A 22,436-nucleotide genomic window follows, 5' to 3' on the forward strand; every position below is an offset into this window, starting at 1 on the left:
GGACGCTGACTTGAGACTGAGTTTTTAAAAAGGGTTATTTGTCAGTGTTTGCTATTCGCACGCTTTTAAATCCGTAAGAGAGAACTCTGTTGACTGTTTATGTTTAGATCGATCTTCCATTTGATTTTTGCAAGGTTAATAATCCTTGTCTAAAATATTGAACTTACAGGCAGACTTTCACAGTAGTTTGTAACTCTGAACATGTCCGTTAAACTTAGTGTTTAAAAAAGAAAAAGTGGGATTTCGACGTGTCACATTTAGAGTACTTCCCAAGTGAGAAGTGGCCCATTTTTTTTTCAAAAGGGAATTCACGGTAAGGAGATACTCGTTTTAAAAATTATGCTATATATATTTATGTTTTAAAAAATCATGCCATGTGCATTTTCCCCTTTTCCCACACCCTTAAAATTACTGAGGTGCTAATTCAGCTACTTGGGGTTTTTTTGTGGTGTCTTTTTTTTTTTTTTTAACATGAATATTAAATGTCCTTCAATTTACTAAAATAAAATGGTCTCTTCATCACTTCCTGGCTTCTGATTCAGGGCAGCTCTCCATAAATAAGAAGGGACAGGTAAGGGAGTAAGTACAGCAAACTACATGTCAAGTGGAGAACAAGAGAAAGGTCTTTTGAAGTGTTTTGAGCAGGAAGCAGCTCAGCCTTTTTAATTAGGAAGCCTACAGCTGGAGGATATGAGGAGGAGGCTCCCCTAGTATTTTTTGTGGGAGCGGACAGGGAAATATCCCTCAGGTGTTACTATCGAGCCGTTGAATCTCGCAAAATTACATACACCTTTGGCCACTGCCAAATGGTTATCTTTTGAAAATATTTCAATTTAAGTCTGTGTTTTCTTTTGGCTACAAGAACTATGTGACAAAGGCAAGAGTTACTAATGAAGCATCTTTGAAAATGATCAAAAGTCATGGATACATGCGATGCCCATCATTTGGATGTTGGAATGTTCATAACATTGCTTTTCATAGAAAGATGCATTATTATTCGACATTGTGATGGTTTCCCAAAGTCTTTCATCACTGTTGATTAAAAGCATATTGTTTCTACCTGCTGGAATAAACTCATTCACTTAAGGCAACCAAAAAACACACGTTTTCCAGGTTGGCTTAGGAGGCCCCCCTCCCCCAATATCAGAAATCAGATCTAGAAGTGATGTTTAGGTGATACCCCACTATGTTGCAGCGGGGTGAGTGTTCTACACGCTCCTTAATACTTCCTATGTAACTGGTTTTGTTTTGTTTTTAGTCTGCTTTTTAGGTAAAATGAAATCAAAGTGTCAACACTGCCAAATGTAATTTTTCCCTTCTCTTTCTCTAGGTATCAAGGCACAACCACATTAAGAGTTTTATAGCTAAACATTTTTTTAAAATCATTATGGGGCATGCAAATTGCTTAGTTTTGTGGTAAACATAATTCTGCTTTCAGAATAACAGTAGATATATCGAATCTGATTCAAATCCAGTAATGAACTGAACCCTTTTTTAACCTCTCAGATCATTTTTGCCTTCGATCAAATTGAACAAGATTTTTCAAACACTTGTCAGATTAGGATTTAGATTTGTGTAAAAAAGAAAGAGAAAGAACCTGAATTCCCAGTGTGATTCGTTGCTGTTGTTGAAATGACCGTATCTTTAGACCAAGTTATCCTAGTTGTTCCTATGCAAAGATAGTTCATATTCATCTACCTCAATATTACTGACCTCCACACTATGTAGTAATTTATGCTGTATATATCCTTGTTTTTGCAATTAGAATGATTAAGCCTTAAAAAAATATGAAAATAACTGTGAAACCAAAGTACAGAAGTTAGACTCAATATATGCATTATGTTCACTAAAGATTCATCAACTTTTGAAAGGTCATTATCGATCAAAGTAATAAAATATATTTTATCATTTCCTTTGGCATTTGATAATTTTCTAGCACATATTATAGGTTGTGATAGTCATTTTTTTTTACCATTTATAATATTTGAAAAGGTATTTTTAAATGGTTAAAATTTTAATTGTCCCAGTTTGCTATACTACTTCTCAATAAATAAGATTCTTTAAAATGTATTAGGCATAATTTAAAATGTATCAGAAATCAGTTTGAGTAATTAGCTTTTTAACATACTCATATTAAGAGTCAACATTTTTATTCAATCTTTGAGATTATTCATTGACAAAATCTGATACCGAACAGAGTTAGGTAAAGTATGATCCTGCACAATCTCCCTAAATTATGGTGTTAAAAACTAAGTCTGAAAACTGTGTAGCTGAATCTCTGATTTGTTTTCTGAGTAGCACACTAATAATAAAGCATATTGACAGAATTATGGCCCATCTAAATTCACATTGTTTTGGCCTTTGAAAGGTTTGGTTAAAAATTCAAGCTCCAGCCTGCACAGCAGGTACCTTTATTGTCGAAATTGTGTATTTTTTTAAAAAAGATAAATGAGTTGAGGACTTTTGTTTTACATTTTTGCTCACAGCTGATATACAGTGATTTAAGCCAGTAAAAGAATTTTTATTGATTTCAAGATTAAGTTTAAACATAGATTCTTACATATGATGGAGTTTTTATTGCTATTTTAAAGATAGATATTGGGTCAATAATCTCCCATAAACAGATGGTTTCAGTTCCCTGACTTGCAGAATGCCGGGAGAGCTAAGGCACATCCATGTCAGGTTCCCATCCTGAAATGACCTATCTAGTAGACCCAGGTCTTCAACAGTGGCGTGAGATGGTCTCTAGGACCCGCTTCTCACTGTATTTTTTTTTCTTTTTGTTTCGAGATTTACTCTTCCTTTTTTAATGGTCTCTTGTCATTTCCTAGTCAGCATTCTTGTAGAAGGCTCAGATATCTGATCTTCCTATCAGTTATAAACCTCCAAACCTAAAGACCAGAGTTTACACCACTGTGGATAGAAGAGGGGGAGACCCACAAACATCCTTTCCCAACACGAGGGTTCTTGTAACAAATTCTGCAGGTTCCATTTCAGCACCTCTGGGTCATTTTAATAGTTAAGTATGATAGTGATTCCCCACATTGGCAGATTGCAGTGTTGACTGAAGGAGAGGGGAGGAGACTTCTTCTACAAACAGGTGTTGCAGTCCCTCAGGACATCACCTTAGGGGCATTTCCAAAGTTAGTGCTTCACCCACCCTGCTACTGACAGGAAGGGGGAAAACAGGAAGAAAAAAAAAAAAAAGAAAGAAAGAGAACTCGAGCTTTTGAAGTTTTGCCACCTGCATTTTTTCTTCTTCTGATCATCCCCTCCCCGATGAGGTTTTGAGGGATCAATACATATTTTTTCCCTGAAGACACATACTAATATGACCTTTATTCCAACATAAACCCCCCTTCCTGCCTTTTATAGTATCTTTAATTTTGGTAAATCCTGAAATCTCTCTCTCCATCGATCCATAAATCATGACCCGATCAAGAAGTATCTCATTCAGGTGCTGTGTTTGTATGTTGGATGGACACCCTGCATAATCCGGAGAAGTATTTGTCACTCACTGCCCATTGACTGTGGAAAAAGACTCTCCTGCTTTTCTTTTTTTGTTAAAGTGTCTCCTCTCTACCCCTTAATTCAGTGGAGCATATGATTTAAGAACAATGAATCCTTTTACCCCTGCACAAGGGATGTATATTACTTCATGCACGTGAAGGCAGTGGTGACTCACCAGTTAAACATATCATTGTGAATTTGTTTATCTAAATTCATATTCAGAGATTCTTTGTTGCTGTTGTAACTCCTTTGACAGGTTCCAACAGCAAGTGTGGCCATTGAGGGGGCTTCTGCCCTAAACCGTGTGCGTTGGGCTCAAGCTGGCAAAGAAGTTGCCGTTGGAGACTCAGAAGGCCGGATTTGGATCTACGACGTTGGAGAGGTACCTGTATTTTTTGGTTTGTGGGTTTGGGTGTTTTTGGTTGTGTGTGTGTGTTTTTGTTTTTTGGGTTTTTCTTTTCTTTCTTTCTTTCTTTTCTTTTTTTTTCTTTTTTTTTTTTTACTTGTATGTCTAGTTTAAAGACCTAGTGAAATTATCGACAAGACCTGTGGGCCACAAGAGCCCGCTTGAGTGCGTTTGCAAATTGCCATTGACTTCAGTGGGAGTTTGCTAAGGCCTCCTTAGGGCCTAATTTGGTCTTCTGTCTCCACACACAGGACACTTTAGTTAATGATCCAGGCTCTTTCAGAGTGCTGTTGAATTCCCAGCTATCCTGTGAGGAAGCATGGCACTTCCTACCAATTTTATGAGAATGAAATGAGTTTGTCACATTCATTATGCTAGCATTGGAGTGGGAACTTGTTGAACAAACAAAGTCAGGTTTTCATTATGTTCAGTTAAAATGTATACTATTACTCTTCAGTTAAAATGTAGCCAATTAAAGAGGCTGAAGTTGTGCTCCCTTCAGCAGCTCATATACTAAAGTGGCTGAGGAGAATCAGAAATTGGTACCATTTTCATGATATCTGAAGTTATTATATGGAATATATAGCTCCAGTATATCTTATTACGTGATAAATGAAGTATTCCTAAATATCATGGCACATATGAAAGGGGAAAAATCTGTACTTTTCATTTCAGATAAATCTCTTTAAATTTTTATACTATTTTTAATATTACATTACCAATCAATTGTACTTAAACGTATCTGTTTATTTTTACTAAATCGGAAAGTGTTGACAAAAACCTTCATCTGCAATGAGGTTAAAGAATTTTTTCCTTAAAGACAAAATATTGAACTTTCAAGCAAAACAAAACAAGAGCGCTGTGTAATGCTATTCTGGTGTAATATGAATCTAGAATTTGCATTCCAGGGAGGAAATATACCATATTTGTATGTGGAACACCCTGGACGTAGGCAGTACTCTGTGCCTGCCTGGTGGAGGGACTTAGCTGATCTCACCGAGAAGGGTTCTGTATGGTTTCCTCGGTTGGCATTCTGTAAATTTGGCTGTCCCAGATGGTTTGTTCTACACCGGAACCTTTGATGATACATTATATACTTCTGTATGTTGGAGTCGATTATGTTGAAACAAACTAGGTGTTGTTGTTGTTGTTGTTGCTCTTAATTCAGCCAGAAAGAGAAACTGAAGGACTTTATAGATGGGAGGTTTCTATTTGGGGAAGTACAACCCTAAGAAAAATACAGGAAATCTCTGTTTTCCTGCATGTTATCAAGTTCATTAGACACCCCCTTAACTACTCCTGATGCCACAAACTGAGTCATCCCGACAGCAACAAAGACTCGGTTAATATTCATCCCCAGTGGTGAAGATGCAAATGGTCTGGTGACTATTGACGTAGTTTGGAGTCTTTGGGAAACAGAATACCCTCTGAATCAAAAATATTGCCTATGGTTTTACAGCAATATTTTCTTCAAAGATTATTCTTTATAGTCAATGCATCTTTTTCATTGTCTCCATCAAGATAAACCTAAGCAACAATAAAAACAAATACTCCTCATTAAGTTCATTTACTAAAAAATTAAAAAGCTAGTGAAGAGGAATTTAAAAAAAAAAAAAAACAAGGTTTCTTTTTTTCTTTCTCTCTTTTGTTTATAACAAGTGTAATTGTGGGAGAGAAATAGATGTGGAGACATGCTCAGAGATGAAATGGCAGAAAAATAGATGAAATTTAAACTTTTCTCCACCTCCCTTTCTTATTATACATAATGTCCCTTAACTCTCTTAAGATCATATGCAGCATTAACTGTTTTGTCCAAGAGGGATGAAAAGTAGAATAGTTTAACAATCTGGTTTATTTCAAGAAAGGTCTTTTGAAAGCCTGTATGTTGATCACAGGTATTATATATATATAAAACACCCTGGATGTAGGCAGTACTCTGTGCTCTGTTACATATAGATAACAAATATATATATATATTATACCATATGAGAAAACAGGATATGATGTATATACAGAATTTTCTGTAACAAAGTGATTTTATAGCCTGTGGCAGGATTACTTGAATATGACTCATATTTTAGGAGGATACATGATTTTGTAGAAGTTGCCTTGGCTGATACATGGCTGCTACAACTTCTCTCTAGGTTGCTATCATCATTCCTAAATTGTGAAATGTTGTTATGCTCATATTTCTACTATTGTAGTGGCAGGTCAGCCTGGTTTTCATTTTTGTATTATTGCTCTTACTTTTCTAAGTGATATGACAGACTATAGAAATGTCTGTAGCTATAGGCCAGTCTTGTCTATTGTCTGGAGTCGAGACAGGCTATAGAAAAATCTCTGTGCCACATAATAGGCCAAACAATTTGTAGGGTTGTTTATCCCTACAAATTCACTACCCGGCCAAAAAAGGATATACTATTTTATTGAGAGTAGGTAATATTATATAATCTTCTAGCCCTTCCCTGAATGGCCAAAAAATCAGGACAGGCTTATACATTTAACAGTTCTTTCTGTATGGTTTCGTCATAAACAAAGCCATCTATAGCTCAGAAAAACTCAGACTTAACAAGATAATTTTGTCTTAACTATAGTTTTGGGGGTTTTTTTTTACCCTAAATACTTTTGTAAGGTATTTACAAATTTAGTTCATATTTATTTCTGGGGAAAGGTAAAGGGGAGAGGCTCTTTCCTTTTTGCTCATCTATATAACCTATTCTAAATCTCTCATGGCGAACTCTGTATAGAGTCTCCATGTACATAAAGGGGAGCGGAGCTTAGCTGAAGCCCACTTCTGAGAGATGGTAGCTCACTTCATGGGCAAGTGCCGCCATTATTGTAATTACTGCTGTCCCGTTCACCAGCCTAGGACTGACAGAGCATAGCTGTACTTAGAGGAGAAGGGCGCCCTCTAAACAGTGGCTCCTCAGCCTTCCGAATCACCTGAACTGCAGAAAGCCAGACAGAGTGCCTTCACAGCAAGCTGGCCCCATTTAGAATTTGAGGTCAAATCTAAGACTGGTGCATGGCTGACGAGAGGGAAGGGGTTTGAGCAGGAAGTGATTTAAAAAGGAGAAAATATAGAAGAGGAGAAAAAAGATGGCCTTGAGGATCAAATTGCCAGGAGACTATGCTCCTGTTATCTGTATTCAGAATTGGTCCTCTGGTCCCCATTAAAACTGAACCCCTCACCAGGGTCATGCTGGCCTTTGGATGGAAAATCTTGCTTTATGGAACCCTCTAGGGAAGAAGATGAAACAGTTTTAAACAAGCCTAATACCACAATCTGTACGGGAAAGTAAATGGCAGTTTTTAGAGTATACTTTGTTGATCCATTTTCTTTGAGACCGCAGTCCACTCAAGAGGTGTCTGTCTGTGGGAAGAGACCTCACATTCATTTGTCCCTGGTTGATTTGAGGAGTGAGGAGGGGGCGGCAGGTTCTCTCTCACCAGGGTCCTATTCCCGGAGCGAGGCTGGCTTCATGCTTCTGTCAGCTGGGCCATCCCACAGGCCCGGGGCATAGAGGATCCCTGAGCTTCCTTTATTGCTTGGCTGTCACTGTCTTGCAACTGCTAAGAACTTTTTCAACAAGGCACCACTGTCTATTTTAATAACTTTTAAGATACACAAACAGAATAAAAAATCTCATTTTGCTCCTTGCGAGACAAGTAGCCAGTCTCGCCACAAGAGTGTTGCTCTTAATCCCACTCATGATGCAGATCAGAAATGAGAAATGATGGCCGTGACCTAGACCATTAGGAAAAAGGAGAAATCTTTAGAAATGTGGTCATATGTAGCACATGCTGTGTGACCTTCTTCTTATCTTTGTCTTGAGACTCTCTAAAAATGTTGAAAGTGTGGGCGCCTAGGTGGCTCCGTCGGTTAAGCACCAGACTCTTGATTTCAGCTCAGGTCATGAACTCAGGGTCATGAGGTCGAGCCCCATGTCTGGCTCCATGCTGGGCATGGAGGCTGCTTAAGATTCTCTCTCTCCCCCTCTCCCTCTGCCCTTCCCCACCTCCCTCTCTAAAAGAAAGGAAGGAAGGAAGGGAGGGAGGGGAAAAGAAGGAAGTATGGCAAAAAAAACAAAAGGTTGAATCGGAAGAGCAATGGCTGTAGATTATAAACACCATGAGGCCCATAGAAATAGAGCTGAAACCATACTGGATATTCTCATTCACCTCCCCACACCCTTGTTTTGATCATATCGTAAGTTTAACCGAAGGTATAGTAGAGTTTTGGGAAAGATCTCTATGATGCCTACTACAGTTGGAGTGGAGAGGGATAGCCTTTCTCTGTCACTCAGTTGCCACACCATCATCGAGAACTCCCTGATAAGAGACTTCTGTGACTGCCAGTGGAAAGGTCCCCACTCAAGTCCAGGTAGACATGCTTCCTGTGAGACCTGGCACTCAACCAGGAGAACACTGCAGAAAGGGACTCTGGTGTCACAGGTCGTTAACAGTCGTCTGCCTCATCTCCCGTCCCAGCTGAGGCTGCAGCTGCTGCAGGGAGTCCCAGCACAGTGCCCCCATGATCATGCCCTCCTCTATTATGTACATTCATCCGCCATGACTTTTAAGATGATGGCAGAGAGCAGTGGCCTGAATCCAGATTTACTGATGCAATTTATTCTGAACTTCTGAAGGGGTAAATAGAGGGTTGTGTATGAGCTCACTGAAATCACCAGATTGAGTATGTCCATCCCCCACCCCCAACCCCTTTTTTCCTTTTTGTGCACTTAAATGGCAAAGGCATGAGTCATCTCTTGGGGCCTATGACTAATGAGGTAAAATATAAAACAGCAGTGTTTCCAGGTAGGCCACATGATGCTTTGTTTATATAGCACACATTTTTGGTTGCTTGATTTCAGCATTGTATCTGGAAAATATACCGTACACATTTATTTTCACAGATAGGGGTCTATTTTCTTTGTGAAGCAGGTGCTTAACTTCCATTAGCATAAATGGAAGTTATGTGAATTCAATGAAAGACAGAGAAGACCCCTTTTATTATTTGGCTATAATTTTTATTCTGTTTGTGTATCTTAAAAGTTATTAAAATAGACAGTGGTTGCACGAACCATTTAAATTTTCTAAGATGTAAAGTTAAAGATGAAGCTAACTCTTTGAGTAAGTTTTGCGGATCTTTCTCTTCACACTGTGGGATGCAGTCTGTTTGCTGTGGAGCTGTACGATCCTGTTCAATTAACTGAAACATGGATAACAAGTCCTAAGTTAACCAGAAATATAACCCGAAAACGGTGAGTGTATACTGCTTCAGAATGCACTCGTAGAGAGCGGTTAATCATTGTTGGATTTTTAAATGATGTGTGAACACACATATTGTAAAGAATTAAAAATAGGAATTACTCACCACCATGGCCTCTTTACTGAGTAGCAGCAAGCTTTTCTATATATATATGGAGCTGATTTTACTAGCACATGGGCCGGTGAGTATAGAATTATTCACGTGTCCTGATGATTGATAGTCAGCCGATCTACCTGTCTGTCTTGCAGATGTGTTTTATAGAAAGCCCGTTGCTATTGTTAATGCTTCAGTGCTGTCACAGAGATGGGCTGTCATAAATATCCCCTAACAACTATGTTTGCTGCTTATCTGAATTAGTTAGAATGCTGTTTGCAGCTCCAGTTTTGAAAGAAGCAGTTTATCCTCCACCTCCTGTTATTTCTTTTTCCATTAACCTCTTCCAGGGAAGATTTTGTTTTCAGTTGTGATAAATACACATAAGTTTCAAATCCCTGATTATATTTCTACAGTAGTCAAATGATAAAATTCCAAAATCATTTTCAGCATACAGCAGAACTTGGAAAAGAAAATGGCAACTTAAAAATGACTTGGGGAGATGAATAAATCTGAGCGCCCTTAGCTTTATTGGTTTGGTATCCCACTCGCTAATTGCCTAAGGAAGCACGCATTCATCTTGACAGGGTAACCCTCAACTGTGGCGGCATTTCAGATCACGTGGTACATATGACTGCTTGGGGGCTAAGAGAAGAGCAGTCATTTTATTACAGATTTCAATAAATACAGTAAAGTTGACATTTGTTACCATATTAAAAGGGTCTTGAAAAATTCTTGAAAGGAAAAGTGCAGGTGAATACAAGAGATCACACGTACCTGCTGAAAAGGTGAAGCATGATTTAAATGTTCGCCTGGGTGTATTTTAGAGCTGAAATGAAAAATTAGGATGACAGTTTATTTGGGATCCCAACGGGAAAAATGGCCTATGGTGATACACTTCAGAAGGGTGGTCCAGGTGTAATGTACAAGGACTCTTAAAAAGTGCCTCCAACAGTTTTCTTAGGCAGCCAGCAGACGGATAGAAGATGAGCCATCTCTCCTGTACTTTAAAGAGCAGTTCAATATAGAGGAATCTGATAAACTGGAAGTGCTGGGAGTTCAAAAGAATTTGAGTGACACAAAATAAATACAACACGTTTTTGGTTTTTAAGTAGATTACACTTAGGCAATAATCGTTTGCCTTGTGGAACTCCTTCATGTTTGCAGTAGGACAGGAACTGCATCCATTTTCCAGGAGAAGTCTGTGCCGTGAATATAAGTCATCCCCCCTCCACGGGGAAGGGGTGTGCAGAACACAAAATGTGAAGTTACACTGAGATTTGGGGGTTAATTCAAATGAGAGTCCCTTAATGAAAAAGAACTGGATGTGCAATCAGTTCACTTAATTGTGCTTTAGGAAGGCCATCAGCCCCCGCCGAGGACGAACCCGAAAGCATGGCCAAGCTGCGGCAGCGTCCAGAAGGGAGAGCGGGGGCTGGACTCAGCTTCCCCAAGTCCAGTTAGAATCACCCCAAACATTGGTGTTTAAGTGAGTGTGGCCACAAGTTGCTCGATTCTTGAAGGTCTTTGCAAGTCCTGGCTTTATTCTTCAGTGGATAAACAATATTATTTCCTTTAGCGGATGCCAAGCACTTCTTGGAAAAGAAAAGACTTTGGCATAAATTACTCTGTGGTGCCAAACATCCAGATAAAAACTGCAAATCCAAATACATAGTTGTGTCGATAATATCTAGATATTTGATGACATTGAAACAAAGCATTGGGATTTTCAATGGGACTTTTCCGTTTTTACCTGAATTTTTATTGCCATCGCCACACCACTGTGCAGTGGAGTCAAAAAGCACAAAGGCGTATGTGTATGCGCAGATTTGGGGTGCTAATATAATTACCTAAAATAAGCTACTTTGAAGTAATATATTAACCCATTTTCTTGTCATAATAAATTACATGTATTTGAAATAAAATAATTGGGTTAAAATGTATGATTATAATTTTAGTATTAACTTGATGTCTTCTAGGAAAAGTGCTTAATTTAAAAAAGAAAGAAAAAGCACTATTAATTCCAATTAATGTTCTAATTACTCATCTTATAGTGCATGTAGTAGCAGTGGGTTTCAGTTTGATAATTATATATGTAAAAGATCATAATTAAGCTAATTATTATATAAATAGTGTGCTTATTCAGGTACATTAGTTTATAAAAATGAATTTATAGGATTAATATCTTTTCAAACCACTTTTTTTTCTGGATTGATAAGAAAATACTTCTGACTTTTATGCATTACGGAGAAGTTGATTCAATGAAAAGAAAACCCTAATATCTAATTTTATAAAAACCAAATTAATGTGTGCATAGTAATTTGCAATATTCAATGAAATTCATATATTCCCATTTTGGTGATAAATGGCCTATGAATATAAACCTTCTGAAACAAGTACCAGTTTGTATAATTAATCATCCTTATGATTCTTCTGTGATTTCAAACTGTCATCTTCAATAGCAGTTTGGATTTTGAAGCAGTCATTAATTATAGTGTTAAAATTTTTTATGGCTGACAAAATTGTGTTTAGTTTTAGAATTTCAAAACTGCTAAATTTTATCTTGAAAAATTACTGCTTAGAACAGTAGCCTCAAATCACAGCTTAGACCAGCCGAGCATGAAGCTGCTCCAGTCATCTGTGAGGCTGGATTAACACTGGCCTGTATGGAAATGGAGAGTTGTTTGTTTCTTACAGGGGCATGGGTGCTACTCTTGGTGTATCTAAAAGATGATATGAAATCAAGTATCTGCTTATGCGTGCTTATGTGTAAATATTTTATGCTATACAGGTTGGACTTGCAAAGTGAGGAAGTGAATGAATCACTCTATCCTAATTTCAAAGAAGTTTTGCATGAACTTCTGAGAATGTCAGCTATCAGAACATCTTCTACATTTTAAAGCATGAATTATTTATCATTTAGGAAATATCAAAGCTTAACCTTGTTGAAGAAATTTTGCACTCTTACTTTTTTAGGATGGCAGATAAAACGTATCAGTGGTCCATTCCCTAAGATCTTTCTCTTCGTGGCCAGACAATAGTTTCACGACATTTAGGTGAAGTATTTGATTTTTATTTATCTTAGCATTAAGGACCCATAGGTAAAAAGTGAACATCTTCTAGTCGCCTAAAAACCAGCCACCCTTTTGATTTAGAAAAAAAATTTTTTTTTTTTTTTTTTTTAGTTTGGCAGCCCTCCTTAGGTTAATCACATTCCTCCGTAAGGTTTTCCTAATGTTTAGAGTGCCACGTCCACAGAAACATTGAAAAAGTAGATACTTAGCGAATGTCTATTTGAACAGGATAACCTGGCCCAGCCCGGTGCCCAGCACAGAAAAGGCACTCTATCAGTATTTGGGGGAATGAGTGTCTCATATGGGAAAGTTGAAGGTTAAGGGAAAGCTGAATCTTGTGAAGCATTCACAGTGCAGCCTCCAAGTTGGCTACAGATTGATGGACAGGAAAAAAGAATCCATTTAAGTATATTTGCACAGAGAGGGATATATAGAAAATATATTTGGAAAAAGAAGGCTCATCCTTCTTCCCCGCTCCCTATCCCAGTCCCTCACCCCTCCTGTGCTTTTAGAAGTGAGCAATTGGCCACTAGTGTAATGAAAGCCTAACAGTTGATTCAAATAGCTGTCAAACCACTGGAAAAATGCTTTCTTTTCATTGTGCTTTTTTTGGACACTATAGATATGGTAAATCATGAACTACATTATAAAAATACCTCTTTTATGCCCAAACATTCAGTAGGAGGTAATGACATTTCTTTTATTACCTTGGTAAATGTTTTTAAGGTGTTTAGCAATAAGCTTTCTTTTTGTCAAAACTGCTTAGATGCAGTGGTTGCTAGGAATTTACTAGAAAACCTACAGTTAATAATATCAGGAGGGGAAGGGATATAGGTTTGGTCAGCTAAGACGACAGAGCAGCCTGAGCAGCAAGCAGATGCTTTGTCGTTCCCCTGTCATTTTCTTGATCTGTTATGGAAAAAGAGTGGTAATTGAAGTTTACAAAGTTTATTTTCCATTATTGCCCATCAGCCAATGTTTTTAGCACTTTTTCTAGCTTTTGGGCAGAGGAATAGATCGGCCCAAATAATAGAAAAAAAAAAATAACGCTTAAGAGATTTCTCAAGAAAAAAGGATGATGAGATTTTTTTTTTTTTTTAAAGATTTTATTTATTTATTTGAGAGAGAGAGAACACATGAGAGGGGATAGGGTCAGAGGACGAAGCAGACTCCCCGCCGAGCAGGGAGCCCGATGCGGGACTCGATGCGGGACTCGATGCGGGACTCGATCCAGGGACTCGATCCAGGGACTCCAGGATCATGACCTGAGCCAAAGGCAGTCGCTTAACCAATGAGCCACCCAGGCGCCCAAGGATGATGAGATTTTAATACAAATGTGAACAAGGTCATTGGTAGGCCTTAGTAAATTAACTCTTTTTTAGCTGTGGTTCTTTTTTCCCTCTGCAGGTAGAAACTCCAGAATTTTGTTGTGCTTCCTATAATGCTGAATTTTAACATGAACACTTTTTTAAAGACAGTATTTAAAATAAATTATTTCCTTCGATGGTTGCTGGCTATTGAAATTGATATAGACCTACCTTTTTAGTATTTACTTTTGGTTTTATGTCTTACCTTTATTTCTTTCCTTAACTGGGTGGTAATGGATTTTTTTTTTTTAAGTGGTGTTCTAACGAACATGCTATAAAAGTCAACCACTCAGTTAAAGATACTAGGAAGAGAACTTTGGCAGAGAGATCTCAAGCCTCACCGGTGGATAAGGGGTTCCTTAGATAGGATTTTATGATAAAGTAGGTTCTTTCTTAACCAAAAATAGTCGGATCTCATCAGACTACTATAGTAGTTTGCATGCCGCTAAATTTCACAGAAATTTTATCCTACTGACTGGGAATGGCAGATGCTACAGAATGGGGACTAATGTAGCTTCTACCCTCAGGCCTTCCCTAAAAGTGCTGTAAATGCTAAGTTACCACACAGCGTATCTTTTTGTGGTAGAACACTGCAGTGCACTTACCCTCTCTGTATACTGCACTCTGGCTTGGAATTTTGGCCCGTGGTTTCATCCATTGTTACCAGTGATGCTAGACTGCCCCACGAGTTAAATACAGCGGAGCTTGTATTTATGTGAAGCGAGTAAGCTTGCTTGTCCCAGCGGCTGTTTTCATTGCTTATTACCTCCCACTTTGCTTCCATCTGTGTGTGTGGCAGAGGGAATTGTCCGAAGAAATACCGGCTTCCTCTGAACACAAATGTGTATTTGTATACTAGTAAGTCCACGGTGTCCTGAATTGGGGTGCCATTAATAATTGCACTTTCAAAAAAACTTTTACCTTAGAGGGGTTTAGCAGTCGTTCTGTGGAAACCCGCATTCACTTCCACGGTTTCTGTAAATGCATTCACAGTGACAACAAACATCAATGCGTATTAAAGTGAAAAGGTAATTTGTAAGATACCTTTTTCATAGAAAACTTTAATTTTTAGGTGAATACAGGAGGTAAGTTGTCATGTATGTGTTCAGCATCAATGGGTAACATAATTGTCCCAGACTTCTTTTTTAATGACTCCGTTTAATTAAAAGATTACAAAGATGCTGATGAAACACACATCCATGGAATACTTATCCTGAAACCTGGAGTCCTATCCATTTTAACTTGTTTGCCATGCTTAATGTATCAGAGAAACCAAACTGAAATCACGGAATAGTTTTCTATGTTAATTGTCCAAGATTTTTTTTTTAATTAACCTACTTTTATATAAGCAATGCCTGAGACAGATATTTTTACCATAAAAAATTCAGCTTTGGGCTGGTAGGAGTTACTGCAGCTTTTTAAAATCAAATGCTAGGCACTATAAACCTTTTAAAATTACTAACAAATGAGGGAGGCTTGACTGGGGACTGTTCAAAATTGTTAGCCATGTACTTATAAAAAGGGACACATGAGTGATATTTGTGTATTAAACCTTGGTTATAAAAAGTCATTTGATTTTTATAACAGCATGTTCAGCGGTTACAAAGCCTTAGGACCTTGAGCTAAAAATGTAGAATCTCACTGTAGAAAGTGCCCTACCAAGGAAACAGGGAACGCTGTACTGGCAAAAGATAAATACGCATGCATCTGTAGACATATACGTGTAGGCCTATATTTATAAGGAATAATTATACTTTAAATTTGATTTTTTAAATGAGCAATAAAAAGTCCTCTGACAGAATTTTTCTTGGGATCTGAAAGAACCCTTTCCCCATACCCAGCTCATGAAATTTGGCTAGTATTAGAAGTATGACTACTTAGGAAATTATTTGGGTGGGTTTTCAAGAAGTCAAATGTAACAAAAATAAGGAATATTTCTAAAAATGCAGCTCTATATAGGTGAAAAGGAGAAAATGGGAAGAAAGAAAAGGAAGAAGCCAAAATAACAAAAATAATGGAGGAGAAGGGAATAAGCATTAAGGAAAAATAAAAAACATCATTTCCGCAGGGTTTATAATGTGCCAGGCACTCTGCTGATAAGCCCATTATATTTTTTTGGGGGGGGAGTCTTATTTACTATATACAGCAATCCTAGGAGATGGGTCTTAAAATTCCTTTCTCACAAATGGAGAAATTAAGATCAGAGATGTTAAAACATCAATTTCATAAGCACGCACAGCAAGTAAGTGCGGAGTAGGGAAAAGAAACTGCCATCTGGCTGATCTTGGAGGTGGAAAAAGTTAACCCTGGCTCCATTCTCAAAACTTAGTCATTCTGCAATCTCTGTCTCCCTTTAAGTGCATGAGAAGCGCAGGCCAGCCACGCAGCAGTTAGGCCAACTAATTATTTGGGGAACGGGCTGGGGCAGGATCCAGAGGCCCCCCTCCCTTCCATTCAGGCAGGGAGGGGGCAGGTCCATGCAGCCTCAGGTAGAGAGGAGGGAACTAAAATGATCCATTTTCATAAATTTTTCCACAACTTCTGCACTTTTGCTTTTTATTTTTGACCTCTTACCTCCCAAGAATCCTAGAAGATTAAATGCAATCTTTAGAATCTTTTAGCAGGTGATTCAAAGCACATTACCTGCCGGCCATTCTGCTGTGGTGAAATGCTGGCATTTCATGAAGGGCGAGGCTCCTGGGCGCCCCACACTAACACTGGGGGCTTATGTACTCTTCAGCGAGTCCTCAAACTCCCCGTTCTTCTCCCTGTTAAAAGAGATCCGCGCCTTGTTCCTGAATGTCCTCACATGGTAAACATCAGAATTAATTTTTTTTAAGAAAAACAGAACCACAAAAATGCTATCGAACTGATGTGTGTGCCACTTACAGAGATCGTTTTTAGGAACATGTTCAATCTGAGTGACACTTTAAAGAAAAAGCAAGCATGACTATTCCATGATGAACTCATAGTATTTTCTTCCCTTAGATTACCTTTCTCATCCTCTTCACATCTCTTTTGATAAATGGGTCAGACACCATCATCCCCATTTTACAATTGAGGCAATGAGAGGTTAAGTGCCCGACCGTTGGCAGTAACCAAGATGAGAACGGGACTTAAGTCTCCTGTCCAAATCTGAGCTTCATTTTACCTCCTCCTTAGGGCCAAACTGCTACCTCAGAAACTACCTTTGTCCTTAGTTCCCTTGGCTGTAAAAATAGGGTCGTATCATTTCTGTAATAGGCCGTCACTCTTAGAACTAAGATTGTATTGTCTCGGGAATTAGAGCCCTGAGTGCTTGTGGCATAAAAATGCTTTATACACTTAGCAAAAAATTAGAACTTTTCTAATGGGGGGGGGGGGGGGGGTTTTGAACTGGCTTGTTGATGATCTGAATCATCCCTGACCTAGGATGTGGACTTTGGCAGATGAATCTGAAGGCAGAAAATGTTTCCAGATCCATTCTCATTCAGTACAATACTGGACAAGTTTTAGAAGTCCTTCTTTATGGCATTCCCTTGCTATCACTATGGGCTGTTTCCTTCACAGTGCTTCTATTTTTTAATCAATGGAAATTACTCATCACGATTAAAAACTTGTGTGATTATTTTTCCTATCGCGAAATGGAAATTGTTGGAAAATTATTCTGAACTACTTTGCTCTACATTTAGCCTTTAATGCCTTCGTAGAAACGTAAGGAGATGCTGAAGCCGTGTCATTAACGTGTCATTTGCTTCCCTGTTACTTGCCTGACACACAACCCACACCGAGAAGTGTTGCACTTGTCACTTTAAGAAGATCAGTTTTAGGCTATTCATGTTTGGAATGTCGGTGAAGTTAAAAAAAAAAAAAAAAGAATACCTATGACAGTATTCACACATTTTGGCCTAAGAAAACATCATTTTTCCCTCTTTTTCAATCGTCACCGTATGCCAAAATTATTCACTGCTGTCTCTTTAATCCCTCGCACAGGGCCAGGCATATAGTGGGTACTCAGTCCCTGCCAAATGAATACATTGGTGTGCTAGTAAGAGGAACGCGAGAGCAGTCTTATTCTTTAACTAAGAAACATGGACAAAGAATTTTCCTACTTCATGATTAAGGTATTATTGGATTAGAATTCTCCTAAAGAAAGTCTCAGATGAATTTGTGCTCATGAGCCTCCTTTCCAGCCATTTCCAATCAGAGAAAAACAGGTGAGAAAAGTCAGGAGTGCCAAGGATAAGAAGGACGGTTCTGCCCAAACGGATGCTATGTACAGCTGCAGATGTAAAATGAAAGGAGTGGTCTTCTTGTTTGTTAGGACGCCTGTTTGATCTTACCTACAAGTAATACAGATGCCAAAAATTACTACTTTGGGTGTGGAAACCGCCTGTGAATACACATTTACACATTCAAGCTAAGATTATACTTAAAGTGCTTCCTGATGGTGATACTTAATTCTAAAAAATGGGGCAGTGTGCAGTCCACCTTCTAAATCTAACGTTACAATCATCTTGGGTTATTTTTATAACCAGCTAAATGAGAAAGTGTAATAGGATGAGGTAGGTAAATTTAAGTTTCTAGAAACAATTGTGTTTTCATTGTGTTCTACCCTGGAATGTTTTTTGTTGTGGTTTTGTTTGTGAACCAAAGCAAACTAACATTTCTGTGAAGTTTATGGTATTCTAGAGAGGAAAATACTTGGTAGAATGTTTTTTTAACTTCTAATATTTCCAACCTAAATGAAACTTTCACAGATCAAAAAGAGTACAAGACATGTTAGAATACGAGGAGCTCTTTTGTGAGAGTCAGGACAGGTGTTGTAGAGCACTGTTATTCCCATCCCGGTGGAAAAGGTCAAGTGTAGTTCCACCCTAGGGTACTTTTGTTTCTTCATTAGAAACATTTACATTTAACAGAATTCATTTTTGAAAAGTTGGATGTACAACTTAAGTGTCAAAAATGGTACTCACTTCTCTCTCCAACTGTATCTGGGCACACATTCGAACCTTAACGTTTCCTCATCTTTATTAGTATCATTTCTTAACAGTCTTGCCATTACTGCTGCATGACACTCTGTAAAACATTTATCTGTTTTCTTGTTTGAGTATATAGTTCCTATATGTTGCTATCAGTAAAACATTACCAATGGACTCATATGCCAATTTAAACTTACACCACTTCAGGGGCGCTGGGTGGCCCATTTGGTTAGGGTTAGCGTTCGGCTTGGGTCATGATCCCAGGGTCCTGGGATCGAGCCCCGCACTGAGCTCCCTGCTCCGCAGGGAGTCCGCTGCTCCCTCTCCCTCTGCCTGCTGCTCTGCCTGCTTGTGTGTGTGCGCTCTCTCACTCTGTCAAATAAATAAAATCTTTAAAAATAAATTAAAAAAAATAACCTTATACCACTTTAACAATAATGCAGTGTTATGTTTAGAAGCCAGACTTCTAGAGTACTATACTGTATCCCATATTGTGCAATGTATTATTAGGAAGGCCTGCTTTTTCCCAGGACTTCAAGTTCTGTGAAATTATGAGGTGCTTTAGTTATAGCTTGATTCTCACCTCATATGAGAAAAAGTTATAAGCATGTTATCATGGTTGGCTTTGTGTCTCCCTAGGCTTTCGTGTTGTGGTTCTTTTTGGAAGGGCTTGAGTCAGGAGTTGGAGAAGAGAAAAGAAATAGTGGACCTGTTCTTTCATTTAAATATGATACCAACGCTTTGCTGCTTGTGCTTTTTGTTAGCTCTTTTGCAGCATTTATTTTGGAGACCTCGTTTCCCCGGTGCAGTATTTTCTAAAATTGAAAGGAAAAATGAAGACTGGTAGAACCTAGGAAAAGAGCTCAAAGTAGAGAAAATGGACTGAGTGAAGGGGTGACTGTCATTCAGTCCTATTGTGAACTTATGTCATTGCCTAAGGGGAAATTTGGATTCATTTCAATAACTAGGGGAAGTAGTTAACCGTTCAAAAACTCATTCATATGACCAAATGAGAATTCTTATTGGTACTGCATTTCTCAAAATAAGTAGGCCTTACTCCCCCACCTGTAGATCATTTCCAGAATTGTATTCCTGAAACGTTTAAACCTTAGTACTTAGAACACTGATGGCAGGATATACGTCGTCGACTGATGATGCCGTTCTCCAAGAAGCTGTCTTAGACATTATCTGAGAATATCATCCCCTGTAGGAAAAATTTAAAGTTCTAATCATTTGGCTCTACACAAAGTGGGTAATTTTTCAGCTGTAAAAGTGGTCACAAAGCTTAGCTTTATTTGCTTCCTCTTTATTTTCAAAAATGTACATTGAGATGAATGTTATTAATGTTTACAGAATAGGTGCAGCACTAGGTACCTATAGATGGGTTACCCCATCTTCTAGGGCAATCCTCCAAGAAAATCACTGTACAGTCTAAATCAATTTTATTCTCTATAAAAGCCATTCAGACTTCTACTTGATCCTGCTTCTCATCTTCAAATAATTCTCTTTTCCATTCCAAGCATTTGCATGGTTATCTTTAAGCAATTTATTTTTGGATGCTTTGTAAAGAAATTCCTGTCCTTTAAATCAGCTAACAAAATTCATACATGTAATTTGTATCGGGTGGGGTTAATTTTCTCATTGAATTGTGCATAGAAGAAGATAGTATTGGGGAAATTTTATAGCCCCCCCCCCCCAGCTTTTTGGTGGATCGGTATCGCATACTGGCTAGGGATGCAGATCCTGGAGCTAGAGGACACTGGCATTGGTATTTGCTAGCTGTGCAATCTGAGTCAGATGATGTAATCTTTCTGTGCCCTGATTTCTTCTTCCGTAAGATGGAGATACTAATATTACCCTACACAGATAGGGTTGTTGTGAGGAATGAGTTAATACATGCAAAGGACTTAGAACAGAACTCTTGGTAAGATCGTGCTGAAAAAGCCAAATCATTATTTCATGGTACGATTTCTTTGTATATGTAAACTAGACTTTGCCATGCATATTAGCGCATTAGCCACACTTTTAAAGAAGGACCAGTAGCCTGGACTTAAAAAGGCAGTACCAGAGTTATTTCAAAATCCTAGTCAATTGTGCAGTTTTTATTTGCTGTGTTCACTTTAAGTCTGGTCTCCTTAGGTGACTTTTCATTACTGAAAGTGCTTTAACTGGCTCCTGTCACGGTATAGTTTACATGAGTTTTTTAAAGTTTTATAAATTCCACGAGTGATTTTTCTTCTGCGAGTGACATTACTCTCAGTTTAAGAGCGGCACTTCCGGGCTGACTCAGGGAAGAAGATCTGGTCTCTTTCATAGTCCAAGAGAAACGCCGCCTCGGGAGAAGCTGTCAGGCGGGCTGCAAGGCTTTCTGGCCCGGGAGACACTTGCTCACCAGTTTCCGTTGATCTGCTTTGTAGCTTGCAGTGCCCCACAATGACGAGTGGACCCGCTTTGCCAGGACCCTCGTGGAGATTCGCGCTAACAGAGCTGACAGTGAGGAGGAAGGCACCGTTGAGTTATCTGCCTAGTGGAAACGAACCGCCCGACCCCAGCCCGACCTTCGCCTTCTAGAACTCGGCTCTGCCGTCGTCGATCCCACCTGGCATTCAGCGTCCATTCAGCAGCAGTGTTGCGTGACCTTTTGGGTGTCCCGTTGTGCCGGCTTTGCTCCAAGTATTCCAGATGTATCCCACCCCGCTTTCCACTGACCTGCCGTTCACCAGAGCCTTTCTATCTTTGTATTTCTGTCTCAAAAATTGGGGGGTGGGGAGTAGGCTTTACGGGTTTAGTTGTTGCCTTTTAACTACTTAGTAGCTGTATTTAATAGCTGGAAACCTCTGGTTAAATTTGTTCTTACATGCACTTCTGGCATAGTCCTATTAAATCCATATGAAGCCACATATGATTAGGCGCAGATGTGCTGTGCTTCGTGCTATGGTGCAGGGCCAAAGACTTGAGACGCGGTGTTTTCCATGGTGACTCGCGTTATGGATGGATTTACTAGAAGAGCATTGCTGCTCCTTATTTACTGTGGTGTGCTGCATGGAACAGATTTATTTGAAAGCATTAAAATAAACGATCCTAGAGCATGTGCATAATGAGAGGACCGGATTGTCTCTCTGCTGCTGTTGAGGTTGCATTAAGTTCCAAATAACAATTACAGTATGCCGGTTCCACTGAGGACAAGAAATCTTTAGAGGTCTGTTGCAGTGAGCAGAATGAATTTTAATGCCTATTACTTCTAGGTACTTTAACAATATTTCATATGTAGTTGACCACTGATACTTGTCATTCAAGCTAACACAGCCCAACAAAAATCTGTGGTTCCTGAATATGACACCAGTGTTGCCAATAAAATGTTCCAAACCAGGTCTGCACCAGCGTGGATAAATCCTTTGCTTGGGGAAAGCCTGACTGGAATTTTGCTATGACAAGAGGGTGGGGGAGATACGTTAAGGCCATGTTAAAGATTGATAATGAACTTACAGGCAGCCAGCCTGGCTGGACTTAAACCAAGACTCTGGTTTTATTTTTACGAGGGAACGTGTGTGGTTTTTTGGAAAGCTTTCCCTTACCTCCTTCACCAGAGCCACTCCTGCCCAAAGACGGTCTCAAATGTTGGAGTAAGGAAAATAGGTTAAGGTGAACAGATACCAAATGTTCTGCACATTTCTTCAAATTTTTAAAAAATTTACACCAGAAAATTATGTTTATTGCTATTGGACTAGGCAACATGTCTATAAAGAATTTTAA

General features: G+C 38.8%; 1 protein-coding gene across 1 annotated transcript in view; it reads left to right on the top strand.

Moving 5' to 3' along the window:
• DYNC1I1 (dynein cytoplasmic 1 intermediate chain 1) overlaps positions 1 to 22,050 on the top strand; it is a 311,144-nt gene extending 289,094 nt beyond the window's left edge. Inside the window, exons 16-17 of the mRNA XM_035020602.1 lie at positions 3,767 to 3,892; positions 21,101 to 22,050. Of these exons, the coding sequence (XP_034876493.1) occupies positions 3,767 to 3,892; positions 21,101 to 21,211 (237 nt within the window). The 3' untranslated portion in view covers positions 21,212 to 22,050. The remainder of the gene's footprint in view (positions 1 to 3,766; positions 3,893 to 21,100) is intronic.
• Positions 22,051 to 22,436: the final 386 nt, after the last annotated feature.

This window comes from Mirounga leonina, unplaced genomic scaffold (assembly GCF_011800145.1).
Source record: "Mirounga leonina isolate KUSES-001 unplaced genomic scaffold, KU_Mleo_1.0 Mir_174, whole genome shotgun sequence".
Taxonomy (NCBI): Eukaryota; Metazoa; Chordata; class Mammalia; order Carnivora; family Phocidae; genus Mirounga; species Mirounga leonina.